General features: G+C 40.1%; 1 protein-coding gene across 2 annotated transcripts; it reads left to right on the forward strand.

The window, feature by feature from the left end:
* The first annotated feature begins 1680 nt into the window (after positions 1-1680).
* Positions 1681-16811, forward strand: MFSD14A (major facilitator superfamily domain containing 14A). 2 transcript variants are annotated; one of them, XM_026853538.1, is made up of 12 exons: positions 1681-1741; positions 8234-8329; positions 9480-9542; positions 10078-10205; positions 10900-11014; positions 12135-12353; positions 12635-12748; positions 13219-13290; positions 13781-13893; positions 14042-14139; positions 14678-14841; positions 15477-16811. In XM_026853538.1, exons 1-12 carry the CDS (start codon positions 1709-1711, stop codon positions 15681-15683), a joined length of 1422 nt encoding a protein of 473 aa, XP_026709339.1. In that variant the 5' UTR covers positions 1681-1708; the 3' UTR covers positions 15684-16811. The 2 variants fall into 2 exon arrangements, with proteins under 2 accessions (XP_026709339.1, XP_026709338.1); XM_026853537.1 differs by lacking the exon at positions 1681-1741 and adding an exon at positions 4859-6448.
* The last annotated feature ends 68 nt before the right edge of the window (positions 16812-16879 follow it).

Genomic DNA, 16879 nt, shown 5'->3' on the forward strand with positions numbered 1-16879 from the left:
TTTAACTCTTGCTTTACATCTTCCATCATCATTCTGACATAGATATGCCATATTAATTTCATTAGCAATTTATAGCACAGTAAAAATTGCTTATATGCTAAGCATATGTCTATATTTGCTGTCATTAGTAACTTTTTTATTTTTTTAAAGTTTGTCTCTATTGTGAATATATTTTTAATTTAATTTTAAATATATGAGCCCAAATATAAATCAGATAGTGAAACATCGTAGCAAAATTTTTAAGGTAGTCTTAGGAGTTTTTATACATTGATATTTCTGTGTCATTACACTGAATACAATTCTAATATATGGTGTTACCAGGCAGTTTGGAAACGGGGGTTTTTTGGTATAGCACTGCTGAACCATGGGATGCATCTTAATAATACAGTCTTTTTTTTTAATCCAAACTGAAGTAAAATACTTTTTTTTTTCTCTTGTGTGTGTAGATAATGTCACTATAGTAATAAACTGGTTAAAATAAGCACTGGCTTTATTAAGAATATGATATAAAACTGTTTGAGAGCTTTGTAAATGGAGGGACTTGCCTTATGCATATTTTAGCAGAAATAAAACTATGTTTTAATTAACATTTATTATTTCAGAACATAATTTTTGTCATAATTTACTATAAACTCCAGAAGGCTACCATAAGATATTTGCTAATGCTGTTTTTTAACATACAGCTTACTGAATTTGGCCAGAAATTTAATTTTGACTGAGACATGCTTCTTTTTGACTACTGTCTTACGACTTCTTGTGAATCGCATTCCAGCAGCATTCTTGTGACTCTGTGTCTGCACTCTTCTGGTCGGCAAACCCTGATCTTGTTCAGGGCTGCGTCTCCTGAATGGGAGGTAGTAGGGAGCATTTGGGTATCAAGTACCTCGTTATACTATGGTGTGTGTTTGTAAAACAGTCATCATTTGTAGAAGAGTTTTTGCCACAAGTTATCAGGAGGCAGCTGGTGCTTCAGTAGCTTTTTTTCCCCCCTGTTGTAAACATTTAATTTTGATAGCAGTGGAAAGTACTGTACAATATACCTTCTAGAATACAGCATAGTCCATTGATTCATGTTACAATTCAGAACCTCAGGTTTTGTGTAGCTATAATTTGCAATATATCAAAGTCCTGAACAGAGTTCACAAACACATTGCTGCAGATGGTAGATAACATGTTTCCCTGTCCTTTCCAGAGATACATAGAATAAAATCAGGTCATTCCACCAGCTATGTATGCAGCAATAATTTTCAGGACTCTTAATTTCTGTCAGTTCTTTTGGTCAATTTTGCTCTGATCTTAATGATCATATGCATCATGATTTAAACTGAAATTTTAAGGCATTTAGGCAACAGAAATGAATTATTCGTCAGCTAACCAGAGGAGCATAGCTCGTACAGAGTACTGGGAGGCAGGGGACAGTGTTCTTTGAGTTTGACCTAAAAGCAATCTGTAGGAGTCTTACCTGAAACCACTGAAACTGTTGTCTGTCTGTGCTGCACAATCAAAGGTTTCCCTTGAGATGATAAGTACTCTGACCATTTTCATGCCGCTTCCAAAACCAAGGTAGTATCTTCTACAGCTAACAGGTAGTATTCAGCATTTACTTTGTATGGAAGGTTGAACACTACAGGTGTTTAGATGTAACAGACGTATTTTGTTTCTCTTCTTCAGGAGATTAAATGTCAGGAATTTGTCTCTCATTTAAATAATGGCAGAGCGGATTATGTCAGGACTGATGTGGGTAAGTGGAGTTTGATATTTGAAAATGTGTAGCTGGCTGAAATTCATGACAGCAAAAGCAAGTCATATCTATCTAGAGTTTTTTCTGATGTTAGGAATTCTTACTTTTGAATCATGTGCTCAGCCTACATGAGCAAACTTGATATTTAAGATTAACTTATTTTGGGATAATGACATCAATAATGGGGGTTGGTCTATTATGAAGGTGTAATCAGTCTAGTTACAAAATATCTTTGCTGACATGTAGTTGTGTTAACTTTTTTCGTGAGTTCCTTACATGTCTGTGTGTGACACACCAAAATGTAACAGCACTCTCCAGGGAGCAGACTTGACACCATGGCAAAGTTTTAGGACCCCTTTCCTTTTCAGATAGGAGTGGAAGACCCTGGAGCATACTGCAATTGTCACATACTTGGCATAACTTATTAAGACTTGCAAAAAATGACAGATAATAACAATGGCTGCAAACATCCTTTTTCCCCTATGGGTAGCCCTGTGGATCCACACTTTGTGTCATGAGCTGGAGTCTACTTGTCTTTGTCTCACTGGGAGACCAGAGTAGATCCATTGGCCTGAGTAGGGCTGTGCTTTGTGAAATTCTAAGTTCCTGAAAAGCTGCATTATGGTAAGGTAAGAAAGTGCTTGGTCTTCAGGCTAATAGTTTAACTTAAGCCCACATGATCCTAAGTAGTGAGTGATTTACACCCCTTTGTTAACATAGTGGTGTCTGTGCTGTAAAGGGAGCTAGAATGAACCATAGCACCCACTGTTTGTATGGACAGAGAAGATGTTAATGTGCAGCTGCAGTTTGGGGGGAAACAGGGATGTTGCAGGAGCTGGGATGATAGGGATATGCAGTAAGAGGGCTTGGAAGATTGGAGGACTGAGTGAATAAGAATGTAGAGAAAAGACTGGTGTGTGGATATGGCCATGGAGAGCTGTGCCTGAAATCGTGAATGTAATAGTACTGGATGTGGAGAGATCTTGCTCTGTTTAATGCTGCTAGACATTAGTGGTGAAGGAATTTAAACTACAAGCCACAGAATAATAATAGTACATGTTTCTAAAATACTTTTTTCGCTAAGAGGTATGGTGCTTTAGGAAAGCTGGTCCCTGTTGTCTTATTACCTGCAGGTGGTGTGGTAAATAAGAACCTGAAATGGCCTGCCTGTTTAAAGTTGTTAGTAAATTCAAAACTTGAGTGTAAGAAAGCAGGCCAAGTTGGATTTTTAGATAAATTGCAACTGTGGTTGTGTACTTTGGCTCTAGAAATGTCTTTTGACGTTTAATAGGTGTATCCGGTAAGAACTACCTCTTCGTGCTCCTTTTTTCCAGGCCCCGCAGGCAGCTCGCACGGGCTGGGCTCTCTGGCGGGGTTTCTGTTTCTTTTATGCTGCGGGTTGCTGCAGCCCCGGTAGCTTCGTTCCGGCATCACGGGCTGGTTTCCTTGAGGCAATTGGCCGAGAAGCACCTGTAAGAGTGTCACGCTACTTCGGGGCGTCTTCGTCAATGCTTCGTCAGTCTCAGTGTGGGCCGATTTTTAGGGCTCAGGAGTAAGCGTCGTCTCGGGAGTTCGGTACAGGGAGCGGAGCTGCGGATCGCTTCTGTTTGTCTGAAATCAGGCGGTACGTGTCAGTGGGTCTTTGCGGAAGGCAGCTGTGTGCTGGGGAGCAGCAGTTGGCTGCACAATAGCCCAGGACGGTGCGGGCCGGACCCTCGGCCGTTGTCAAGGAAGGCAGGAAGCGGTGTGTGGCGGGGATGCGGTTCTGTCGGCGGGGCGAAGCCCGGCTGGGCTGGGCTGGGCTGGGCTTTGCCATCCAGCAGCCTTCTGCCAGCCGTGCCCGCAGCCTGAGAGGAATACTCAGTGGGACAGACTCGAGCTTCGGAGAAGTCATGTAAAGGCTGCCTGGAAGAAGTGTTTTGTGGTTCCCTCCCACTGTCTTGCTTCCTCTTACATACATAAATTTTACAAAAGGAAGGAAGCTGTTACGTGTTTTGGCTGTTGGATTTTTATGTTATTTTTTTTAATTGATGAGTAGCATTGCTTCCACTGTGTCATTGCCCCTGGATTTTTTCCACTGTATAACATTGTGTAGCTTTGATGTAGCATCTAAATACAGTATAATTATTTCAAATAAAGAGATGTCTTGACAGACTAAATCACTGGTGGCCCTTCAGTTTGTCTTTTTGGAACAGAAATGGAGAAGAGGGAAGTGTCAAAGTCACTATAGTTTTCATTGAACTGGTGACCAGCTGTCTGAATTGCTTAGTGCTAAGAAGCAAAACTAATTCCATTGGTGGATGCTGATGTTTTTCAGGACATGTTTACCTGCTCTTTGTAAAGATAAAAATGTATGAGATTACTTTGCACAAATGTTAAATGTGAATATGTTAGAATGAGTGATAGAGGCAGAGTAAATGTTACTCATGGGAATGGTGCTTCAGAATTTTGCTCTGGAGTAGTCATTGATTAAAATACAATATACTCCCAAGTGTCCTTTATCTCTCAACTTTAACTTTGTTTAGCCAAGAGAGGAGAAAGATTATAAAAACTGCACAGTGATACTTATGGTGCTGCATTCAGTGTCTCCCACCAGTTTCAAAAGCCAAGTGTAAACTTGCATGAGTACTATATGATTTTCAGCTGCTTTTAAAACAGTGGAAAAATGGGCTATAAACATTAGATGAAGGTATGTAGATTGTTGTTAGATAACAAAAATACCAGCTTGTGATAATTTCTGCCTTCAAATGTTTTGAGATTTATTTTAAATACATATTTGAAGTTATGAAGTCTGGTGTAGCAGAGTATTCTTTTTAATGACAGCAAAAATTTTAAGCTTGAATATATTTAAAAAAAAAAAAATGTTTGCTGAAATTTTAATTAGCCTTCTGTCCTCAGTCTCCTTAGTTTCTTTGCTTATCTAACTATGTGACCTTATGGGAAACAGGTACATGAAAATGGCACACGTCTTGAATGTCTCCAACTGGCAAACCAGTAATTAATCAAATCATCTAAGTGTAGTTTCCAGACCAGTTGGTTTGTTTTGAAACTGTTTGACATCAAACAAAACTGTGTGACTCTCTTTTGCCATCAAGAATATGCAGTTTACTGATGAGGACCTTCAGTCAATTTAATTTATTGTCACTTCTAATCACTGATTCTGATGCGGAAAGGAAAAAAGCAAAAGGGAAAAACCATGCATTGCTTCTGCAAAGCCTCTCCTCCCACCACAGGTTACGCTGGGTCCCCTTGGCAAGGTGGTGGGTGGTGCAGGAGCTTGGGCTTGTGAATGGTGATATTTTTGTGCTGTTCTCTTTGCAGCTTAGTATCAGTATCACAGAAAAAATTGTGTAATTGTTTGTGTCCTCGTGTATTGTCAGATTCACCAAAGGAGAGGCAGTAACACCAGTGAAGTGGTTTCAACGCTGTTCTTAATTTTGCCTTCCTGTATGAGCAGTGGGGGTTCATCTTATGTGCGATTATGCTTTCTTGAAGCAACTAAATTAGGAGGTGCATGCCTGGGCAGTGCTGGAGAGAGTTAGAGCTTTGTACTTGATTTTGTGCCTTTTCCTTTCCAGCAGAGGAGCAGTAGCTGTGATCTTACATCTGATACCTTTGTTACTTTGAGAGTTACTCTGTTGTTGTCAGATGTGTGTTCTTAGGGTTGCCTGGCACAGACACTTTTTATCACTGGCATGACTGACTACAAAGTGTTTGTTTAAATGCGTTTTCTCTCTAATTAGAGCAAGGGGCATTCTTGGAGCGCTGTTTTGTGACACAGATTTTGCCAAACATACATGTGCTCTGGTCTGCCTACATGGTTGCAGAGAAGGGTTACACTGATTGGAACATCTCAGTTGCAGGTTGTTCGCACAGAAGCTCCATATCTTATCTCCAGGTGTCACTTAGATGATTACATTACACTACACTACGTTAGCCATTTTGTAAAGCACAGCGGGACAGGTGTGTAGAGTAACACAAGGCTGAATACCCAACGCCTGCTCTGTGTGTGTTGGGGAAGGATGGTACATCAGACTACTACTTCAGTCTTGTGGACTGAAGGCGCATAATACATATTAATGAACTGTAATGTACCCACTTATTAATCTCCTTCCCTCTTTCTTCCATCTCAGGAGTAGTTTTGCTACTTTATAGTTGCAGTTATCTTTAAAAATAGCTATAGAAGTTATGATCTAAATGTGACTAAATTACTTTTTTTTTATAGATAAGAACAACTAACAGTATCTGTGATAAGGGAGCATTAGCAACAAAGAAAGCAAGGAAGTTTAACCCTAGTGATCTAAATGTGACTTCTGTTTGTTTCTGCCAGTGTAATGGAAACATCTGATTGGGTTGCTTACAGCTGGGTGACAAGGCAGAGGGCATCAGCCACCCACTTGGGTGCCTCTGAAATCACCATCAGTTTAGCTGTGCAGAACAGCCATGGATTTCATTCTGCTGTTTTGGTTTGTGCCTGTGATCTCAGAGTAGCTGCCCAGAACTGGACATGGGCAGCAGAGACAGACAGATGGCTGCTGAGCTTGTGCTTGCTGTATGTGAACAGGATGGAGCTGCTTTTGTCCCATGTTGTGTGGAGGGACAGGGGCGGTGACTCCTACCTCACCAGCCACAATACCTTGGGGGGGACAGGAGTCCAGGGACCATGAGAATGAATCCAATTTCCTGTATCAGACTGAGCTAAACAAGGTAAGAGTGTTATTTAGAGTTTGTGCAGAGCTGGATACCCAAAACTAAAAGGGTTGTGGGTGGAAAGGGAAAAAAGGAATTGTGGGAAGTGAAGAATACCCACTTTCTGTACCTATAAACACTGTTAATTTACCACCTGAAGAGAATAGGCTGAAAAAAACAGCAGAAGTATCTGTATCGTACATCTGTATTTACTGAATATGGGGCTTGGGAAAGAGAAACAGCACAGTGCTGTGATACTTTTGTAGTATTGACTTGGTTACTTCTGAAAATTATGATCTTTTCTAGCAGTAGGGGTGAATGGCCAGTGTGGTTTTCAGTATTATTTCCTACAGTTGTTCAAAAGGCTTTTTTTTTTTTTCCTGCACTGGCAATGCTGGAATCTGGACAGAAAAGCTAGGTGTGAGTTGCATAAATCTTGTGACAAAAGCAAGCCTAGTATTACCTAACTGATACTTAAAACTGTGTGGTATTGGAGGTGGGAAGGCACCTCTGAACATCTCTAAACCCACTTACTCACTCTTCCCTCACACAGGGTCAGCTGGAGCAGTTTGATCAGGGCTGTCGGGTTTGAGTGGATGGAGATTCAACAACGTGACCAGGCAGCCTGTTTCCAGGGGGTTGTTTTGTTCCAGGTTTCAGTAGAATTTCCTGTATTTGTGTGCGCCTCCAGTCCTGTCACTGATGCCTCTGAGAAGAGTCTGGCTGTGTCGTCTTTACTTCCTCCCACCAGATGTTTATACACGTTGATGGGATCCCCTTGAGCCTTCTCAAGAAGCAGCTGAGGACTTTGGCCCGCTAGTGTTTGCTTAGTATAAATGCTAGGTTCAATCAGATCAGTGCCAGTCTTAGTAACTCGCCTTCACACAAAGTTGGGGGAAAGTGGATGTTCAGGCAGCACTTCGGAGCTTAAGGAATGCATATGAGATTTCTGATGAGTTATTCACACTACCTTCATATGGAAATAATTAGTGCACCGTTTCCTCAATTTGCAAATGATGAACTGTGGCATGTTGTTTAACAGGGTAGCATACACAGAGTATACGAGATGAGCAGGTTGTCCCACCCGTGCTCTTTTTGTTCTCCTCAAAAGCTACTTCTGGTTATACTAAAATCACCACAGAATTTGAAGTTCCTTATTTTAAATCTTTTATCTAGTTCTCTTCCTACATTTGAAGCATGTTGTAGCTAACAGGCCTGCTCTCAGTATTTGGAAATCAATCAGTGCTGTTCCTAAGATTCACTTCTGGCGTTCACTATTTCCGTTTTTCTTTCCTGTTTAGAGCTATCAAAGTTCTGTATGTAGCCATGGTGCCTTTTAGTAACAGAAGTACTATAAAGTGGTTTGATCAACCAGGTGATTAGTCTTTGGGATAGCCAAGTGTGAACACTGCCATGTTTGAAATGACAAAAACTAGATTTCCATGCAGCATTGTGTGGCGTTAAGGATTTTTCTCAAGGAAAAGGAACTAATTCTCCAAAGAGTCTGTTTCTGCTTTCAGCAGCATCCTTGTTTCCCAGACTAGCAGTATAAGTGCCTTGTTTTTCAATGTGAGATGGGAGTGCACTTTGTATTCTGCAGAGGATTAAGACACTTCAAGATTAGCAGCAAGGGGTTAAAAAAGGAATTTTTCCTCAGTACCACTTAGCTGGAGTAACTATTCCATTGTTTTGAGTCCTGCTTTATTCCTTAATCCTTCTGTTCATAGTGTTCAGACGCATTTCTCATGACTGTGATAGACTGTTTGATGTTTTAATCACCTGGGTATTTTCCTCTTGTTTTAGCCTCAAGGAATAGGTTCACCTAGTGTCTACCACGCTGTTATAGTGATCTTCTTGGAGTTTTTTGCTTGGGGACTCCTGACAGCACCCACTCTGGTGGTAAGTGAACTTAAGCTTTTTCTGTCTGCATCAGAGACAGGGTAATTAGTGCAAAGGCACTGAACACTTCTGAATTAAATGAAAATTACATATAGTTGAGCTGCTTTGTTGTGCAAGTGAAGTTTTGCAGTTTTATTACATGGAATCAGGTATTTAAAATTATTTCATTAAAGCAGCATAATGATGCAGCATAGCTGTTTATGTGCAGGTCTGCTAACAGTCAAGCTTACATGTAAATATTTTCTGACTTGAAAGAAGTAAGACAGTAATGAAATTCTTTCCTTTTAAGATGCTACAAGAAGTTGGCATGTTACAAATGTAAGGAGAAAAATACACTTGAAGTTCAGTAAAATTATGCAAGCGTGTGTGTGTAGGTAGGGGGATCTTAGCTGACCTGGCTGTACTTTAAGGAGAAGCTTCAGAGCACAGACCCTGTTACACCAGTCAGAGAGAGAGTGTGATTAGTGAAACAGTCATGCCAATGTGTTTGTACCAAATTATTTTCTAATCTGCTTGGTTGCTTTCCATTTGGATTTAATCTTTGAGAGTGACATATGCTTACAAATTAAAAGGAGTGAAGGCTTAAAGGTCTCCTAGCAGACTCCACCTAAACTCAGTCTTGGTGTGTCTCTGTAAACCGATGGCAACCATGAACAGTCTCTTGGCTAAACTGCACACCAGTCACCGAGTGGAATCCATATCACGCAACACAAGTCAGACTGAGAGGTGCTGGTTTTAACCTGCATATCTGGGCTCTGGCCACCCAGCAGAGGCACCTTAGAATGAGCTCTGTCTCCTCTCTCTCCCCAGTCTCCTCCAGATAACACAATAACATGGGGAGAGTCTGGTCTGAGATCATTTCTAGGCTCTCTGGTCTATTTAGATTTCAGACACTGAAGTTGAATGACAAGAATCCTTCTCAGAGTGTTGAGAGAACCAAGGCCTTTATCAAGTAAAGCCGAAATCTCAAAGTATCTTGCATGTGAATTAAAGATTAAGTAGATTATTTGTGGTGTCTTTTTTTTTTTTCTTCTATATTCTATAAAAATACAAAACTACTGTGGGTGCGCCACTGTAGAATTTGGATGCATAATGAACAATGTTTGTAGTTAATATTGTATAAATGACAGTGTTTGTACTTCTTCTCCAGGTTTTGCATGAAACCTTCCCAAAACACACATTTCTAATGAATGGTCTAATTCAAGGAGTAAAGGTAAGGTGACAAAAGTTAATCACAAGTACAAATCAAGAGTGAATGGTGGGAGGAACATGGAAATTACTGCCAGTTGAGAAAAACAGTTGCAAGGGTTTTCAATGTAGCTTTCGTGGTATAAATGAAACGGGAATAAATTACTGCTAAAAAAGCAAATTTGCGTTAATTTTACTTTTAGTAAGACACTGCGATACACATTTGAGAATTTTTTACTTGGAGCTTGTTGCTCCAGTAGGATATTTTCAGTTACTTAGATTTATGTGAATTCTAAATATGTAAAACTATAAAAAACAGTTCATTAAACAGCTGGTATGACTGGATCATCTGCATTTTGAATTTTGTGTAGCTCTGAGGTAATAAATCTTGAATTGTATGTAAGCAGACATGGGCTAGAAGATCAGTAATGCCTGGCCATATTGCCTTTGGTTCGTTGCACAATAGTCATCCACTTCAGTAAAAACAGAGCCCAGCTGCTGTTAGGTTGCGGTGTGGTCAGCTGTTGCGATTCTAACCTGAAGTGTTTTGTTTCATTTAGGGCTTGTTATCGTTCCTCAGTGCCCCGCTCATAGGTGCCCTGTCTGATGTGTGGGGACGGAAGTCCTTCTTGCTGCTAACAGTATTTTTCACCTGTGCACCAATACCACTTATGAAGATCAGCCCATGGTTAGTAAATTCTTTCACACTAGATTTGCCATTTTTCGTCAGGGTTGCTATACAGTGCTTATGTTTGTTGCATTGCTGATAAAATACTGCCTGTGCTCTGTGGAAGGTTGAGGCTTCTGTAGGACTTCGGTGCAAAGTTGGGTGAACAGTGTCAAACTGAAGTAGCTGCCACGAGGCCATATGCCTTAGTCAGAACTTTAGGAGCTGCTGGTGTTGAGCCCTGTGCTGTAGGCCACACCTCCTACTTCAGCACGTTTGCCAGAGATACTAGACAGCTCTCCGATCAACCATGCAGTCTCTACTGAGACTAACCTGCTCTGCAGAGATGAAAACCTTACCTATGCTACCTAGTGCATGAACAACCATTTGTAGCCAAAATGTTGCTGCGGTTTTATCCTTTTGTTTCTCAAGTTTTAAAATCCACCAGCTTTCACACAGTGTGCAAGTCAGTAAGCTCTTAGCTGGCATGTACATTCCCCAGGCAGGGCATGAGACAGTTCCCCATGGGGTTGTGCTACCAGTGTGCTGTACCCAAGGGTGTTGCTGAAATAAGATGGGCTGTGCTGATGCCAGCGGTTCAGGTACTGCCCTGAGCCTTCTCAGTTTCCTCTCCTGTCACACAGATGTACTTGGATTGTAAGTAGAGAATTCTTGTTTCTCTTTAGCTGTTCTAATTTTTTTATAACATTCTTAGGTGGTACTTTGCTGTTATCTCTGTCTCTGGAGTTTTTGCGGTGACATTTTCTGTGGTTTTTGCGTATGTAGCAGACATAACCCAAGAACATGAGAGAAGCATGGCCTATGGTTTGGTATGTATTTCTCTGGCTCTATTCTTGTCACGTTCAGTACTAAACTCTTTAGTAGGGAATTCAAATCTGTATCTGTTTCTCCTGTGGCAAGTTGATTTTTGAGTAGGGTTTTTCTCTTTCATTGTTCTTGTCACCCAGTCCTGTCTCTCTTGCATATTCTGCTTCTAACTTAAAATATGACCATGTTAAAAGCTGCCTTTCAGATGTCTGTCCTATCAGTGTTAATGATGTAATTTGAGGGACTTTAGTTATTCATCCATTGTTTTTCACACTAGTACTACTTTGTCATCTTTTCAAAAATCTAACCTCTTGTTCCTGGGTAACTTTGGAGCTGCCATGGCGTGATACCCTGACTACTCCTGCTCGCAGCTCCAGCCACAGTGCTGCGCTTCAGTTCAGAACAAATATAGGCGAGGAACTTCTCTGTCTGAAGCTTGTACAGCTTGTCTCTGTTCCTTTGTTATCTCCCAATAAGCTGCCAGGTCTCAGGAGCCTTCACAGTCCTGTGTATTGTGGATTAGCAGAATTATTTTTTACATTCAGGTTACAGAATCCGTTATCATATTCAGCAGGAAGAGCTGAAGGCAGTGGCTATGGAACCAAATCATTTCTCTTCACCTGTACACGTCAGGGATTGAGATATGTTGAGAAAGTTCCTTCAGTTCTAAAGTTAATGTCTTTCACAACAAGGCCAGCTGCTCAACTGGAAACTACTTCCTGAAGATCCGTTGTACTGAGTTAGATTAACCATCTCATTAAATTTAATATACCCTTGATACATAGGATTTTTTTCTTAACAGGCATTGCCTGTTTCACTAATACAAAGATAAATACAGCTTGGCACTTCCCAGAGATATCAGCAGACCATGTAGTTAAACCTAATTATGTTAGTACCTTCAAGAGTCCTGTGAGCCTCACATTGCTGTCCAGCTATCATTTAAAAATAATTTTTTTCTTGAAAAATTTTGACTGTCTGAAATACCCAGCTGCTACCACATAGTCACAGAAAACGGATTAATCTCTACCTGATCAAAATGGTTAGGCTTCTGAAAACGAGAAGCAGGTAATAATACTGCTGACTTACCTCCCGGTTTATCTTACCAGCTGTTCCTTGTTCTAGGTTTCAGCAACTTTTGCGGCAAGTTTAGTGACCAGCCCTGCTATTGGTGCCTATCTTGGTCGAGTCTACGGAGACAGCCTGGTTGTGGTCCTGGCTACAGCAATAGCCTTGTTAGACATTTGTTTTATTCTTGTTGCTGTACCAGAATCGCTGCCAGAGAAGATGAGGCCAGCATCCTGGGGAGCACCCATCTCGTGGGAACAGGCCGACCCTTTTGCAGTAAGCTATTTAAACATGGAGTATTTTGTTCTTTGTAAATATTGAGCTTTTGAGATGGGCAAGAGACTGGATTGACTGCGTTTCAAACTTGAAGAACAGAGCCCATATTTCTTCAAGTTTAACCTTGCATTGCTGCTAGTACTTTTGCCTAACATGCAGGGGAGTGTTTTGGTGGTGCCACAGAATAGTGTCATTAATTGACATGCTTTTCAGATTCCTGCTAGGTATGCTTTTTGAAGGTGAAGATTAAATATTTTCTAATTTTTTTTTTCTTGCTGTAGTCACTGAAGAAAGTTGGCCAGGACTCGATTGTGCTGCTAATCTGCATAACAGTCTTTCTTTCCTACCTCCCAGAGGCAGGTCAATATTCCAGCTTCTTCCTATACCTCAGACAGGTAACTGAATGGTTTGATGCTGATTTAACAAAAGTAAATTTACAGGAAAGTTTTTCAGTATTGCTGAAGTAATACAGAAAGTATAAAGAACTAGTACAATTTAACAGCTTTCAGCAGCTGATTTAAGTCCCCTTTCTGTTCTGGTTTTGTCATTTTAGAGAGACAAAAAGAGGAGAGAGATAAAGGAGTTATAAAACAACTTCTTGCATTATTTGCATTATTCCTGGACTATGAGGTTCACTATATGTTAAATTATTTTTCATTGAGGGAACCATTTACTTGTTTCCTATTTATGCCACTTTATTTTTGTGTACTTGATTTAATGACAAAAACCATCCAAAACTTTTTCCTAAGTTAGGGAGGAGCTGAATAATACTGCTCTTCCACATTAATGTGCTCCCCCGCGCATGTTGGTGACATCATGACACATGGTTTACAGTTAATAATCACACTGCCTTTCTTTAATACAGATAATGGGATTTTCATCTGAAAGTGTTGCAGCATTTATAGCAGTCCTAGGGATTCTTTCCATTATTGCCCAGGTGAGTTACTGCTGTGTATTTCCTTCATTTGGTAACTTGGACAGAGCGGAGCACTGTGGAGAACTTCCATGATGCTGTGGTTCCAGAACTGAGACTCCCCTTTCAGCAGCTGTTCTTCTCAGTCTCTAACTTAGATGAAACACCAGCCTGCCAGCCAGGGTTTGGCTCTGTAATACCTGAAGCCTATTGTGTTGGTAAAACTAAATCCTTTGTGCATAAAAGAAGGGGTGACAGCTTGTTCATATTTCTTGCTAAGTGATTGCTGTTTGGTAGAGGCTCCAGAACAGTTGGCATATACTGCTTTGGGAGAATTTTACTTGGCTTTTAAAAATTTATTTATTTATTTGCATGTATTTAACATTTAGAAATAAATGCTTTGAGGGTTTTTGTTGTTTTTGTAATTTATTATCTGCATGTGATTTATTATCTGCATGTATTTAACATTTAGAATGTTACTTTTCTTTTTTAACGTTTTTCCCCTCTCTGTCAGACAATAGTTTTGAGTTTACTTATGCGGTCCATTGGAAATAAAAATACCATCCTCCTGGGCCTAGGATTTCAAATACTACAACTGGCGTGGTATGGCTTCGGATCAGAACCATGGTATGTAAATTCCATTTTCATATCTGAAAGGGGATTTTTCCTGCATTTTGTCCTTTACCCACACTTGTGCGTGTGTACATGCCTGTAGCTGCTGCAGAGGCAGAATTGCTGTCCCTACAGCCATTCCTGAGCCTGTGTTTTCTTGCAGGATGATGTGGGCAGCCGGAGCTGTTGCAGCCATGTCCAGTATTACCTTCCCAGCTGTAAGTGCCCTGGTGTCACGAACTGCTGACGCTGACCAACAGGGTAGGTTTTGTCTGAATACTCTGATTTCTAGTCAAAGAACACTGCAGACAGACATGGCAGGGTGGCACCCCAGTGAGCGTAGGTCACAGAATGGTACAACCATGTTACTTGGAAGTTGTAATACATGTGTATCGCATCCTTCAGGCACAGAGGAAAAACGTTCATCTGGTCCCACCAGTAGCAAAACATTCAGCAAACAGAACGTGCCGTTCATTTGCCTTGCTTTTGTCAAAAGTTTGCTTAGTTGCCCAGGTCACACACAGCGCCAGCCGGGATCTGCCCCTGCACCGTGCTCAGAATGAGCTCAGCACAGCCACTGCTACTCTCTGCCCAGAGGGAGCTGGAAAACAGTATGAATATACTGTAGTGACAATTCTTCTGTGTCCCTTGGCTATTCCTACCCCTAGTGCAACACTTTAGAGCAGCTTTCCTGCTTGCATCAGTTTGAAGGTGAAAAGTCTTACAGATCCATTAGAAATAGTTAATTATATATGTATAAATATAGGTACCTGTAATAGTGTCTTTTACTTTTTGCCAGGTGTTGTTCAAGGGATGATAACAGGAATTAGAGGACTCTGTAATGGTTTGGGACCAGCACTTTATGGTTTTATATTCTATATATTTCATGTTGAACTGAATGAACTCCCCATGCCCGAGTCACCATCAGGAGGTGGTGTGGTCACACAATACCATTTACAACAGGTATCGTTCTTTTACTTACTGATTCCAACCAAAGAAATCAGGAAGGGACCTTGTGCCCATCCATTCTTGAGGATGATGCTGTGTTACATGCAATTGTGCTAACTGTAAATGGAGTGTGTAAGAAGAGGTTCTGAAAACACTTGGGAGGGTTGTTGATCTGTTTGTGTTTAACTAGATGGTGGGGTTTAGTTTACCTTTCAGAGAGATACAGCTGATTGTAATTAGACACCTGATGCCCCTTGTAAGGGAGACATATTGAGGGAAGGAGGGACTGAGAACAGCATCCCCCTGTTCTCATGTTTCCCTGACATTGTATTTACCTTTCACATGCTGTATGCCTGTTGTGTTGTCCTGTAACCAAGCTCTCTCTAGCTTTTTCAGTTAGGAAGAACTTGCCCTAGAAAAGGAAGTTGGCACACAATAAGAACCATAATGCTCCCTTTTCTAAATCTTAGGATGTAACATTCTTTCCACATTTCTAAAAGACTCCACCTGGGGATAAAATGCTCTATTGGCTAGTGTAGCAAGAACAAGTTATTTTCCCTCTTGAAATTTGTGTAATTAGCAAGTGTAGTCTATTAACATGTATCAAAAGGCTCATTAATGCTTTGTGGTGTTACTGTTGTTGTTTTCAGAACTCTATAATTCCTGGACCCCCATTCTTGTTTGGAGCGTGCTCTGTGCTCTTGGCACTACTTGTTGCCTTGTTTATTCCTGAACACACAAACCTAAATGTACGATCCAGCAACTGGAAGAAACACTGTGGTAGCCATGGCCACCCCCACAGTCCACAAGCTCCTGGTGAAGCTAAAGAACCATTATTGCAAGACACAAATGTATGACAAAAATCCAGAAAGACCTTATAGACTTTTTTTTTTCCATCAGCAGTTTGGGATACACATTCCCATTCCATCCAAAATGTAATTTCTTAAGGTAATCTTAAGAAGTATCTTTCTGCATGAACCCCATAGGAATTTTTTAAAAAGGAAGTTTCTCCAAAGATGTTGCCATTGAATTAAAAATTTGCTTTTAGAAGACAAACTGTTACATACTTGTCTCTTGCCATGAAATACTTACTGTTACTTACTAAACCTTACATTCTAGCTCAGAGATAAAAAAAAAAAAAGAGTTGAGGCATGAGCATGTGTCCTTCTGTTTCCTTAAGGTGGTGAGCTTTAATCTAGTCCTGCTAAGTCTCAATGAGACATACTAGCATCTGTGTGGACCCATTCATTTTAATGTAAAATCTTGGGTCAGATGATTCAAAGCCTTAATGTAAATGTACTCAAGTATGGAGAAGGTGAATTGGTATCATTTATTTTAAAAGTCATATGGCAGGTTTTTTTAAGTTTGTACTAATACAACAATCACATGAGCACGCTTGCTGAATAGTAAGAGTTATTTTTATGTAAGTGCATTTACTCTTTCTATTTTTGAATAAACGGTAGTATCAAACACTTGTTCAAATATTAGGTGGGTGTTTTGAGCCTATAAATTTTAATATTGGCTCTAAAACTCCGCTTTCCTAAGTACCGTTTATTATACCACTATATTTCTGACGTTTGCATAATCATAAAGGACCTCAAAACTTGAATCCAGACTGAAATATAAGCTGATAGCCTTGAATATGTCCGTGTGCTATATAGTGGCCTTTGAGGACTGTCACAATAACCCTTTTGCAGTACAGAGCTAATGTTTTAGTCCTAAATTTTCAGGACCCTTAGTACAGAAGAGAGCTTTATACAATTACTGATGTGAATTTCTCTAAAAGTGTATATTTTTGTGTCCAGTTGTATTATTTAAGTGTTCCTTTGTATAAATTTGTGTATAAAGTATTGTATAGGTTTAAAATGTTTTCATCTTGTGGTTATTGCTTAATGCTTTTTTACCTTTGAACATTCACCATGGTTGACCAAGAGCAGGAAAAAATATGTAAATATACTGTTAATAAAGTTGAATATTTTAATGAATTTTTAAATAATTGTTAAGGTCTCTTAACAACCTTATTTGAAGTTCTATAGCATGTGTGTTATACTTC

This window comes from Athene cunicularia, assembly GCF_003259725.1.
Source record: "Athene cunicularia isolate RWA chromosome 8 unlocalized genomic scaffold, athCun1 chr8_part1, whole genome shotgun sequence".
Classification (NCBI taxonomy): Eukaryota; Metazoa; Chordata; class Aves; order Strigiformes; family Strigidae; genus Athene; species Athene cunicularia.

What these genes read in the sequence shown, in the direction of transcription:
- MFSD14A (XM_026853537.1), top strand. Translation starts at nt 6,326, where the DNA reads ATGTTGTGTGGAGGGACAGGGGCGGTGACTCCTACCTCACCAGCCACA. An exon ending in CTTATGAAGATCAGCCCATG is followed by an intron (nt 10,206 to 10,899) that starts GTTAGTAAATTC and finishes TAACATTCTTAG; the next exon opens with GTGGTACTTTGCTGTTATCT. An exon ending in AACAGGCCGACCCTTTTGCA is followed by an intron (nt 12,354 to 12,634) that starts GTAAGCTATTTA and finishes TTCTTGCTGTAG; the next exon opens with TCACTGAAGAAAGTTGGCCA.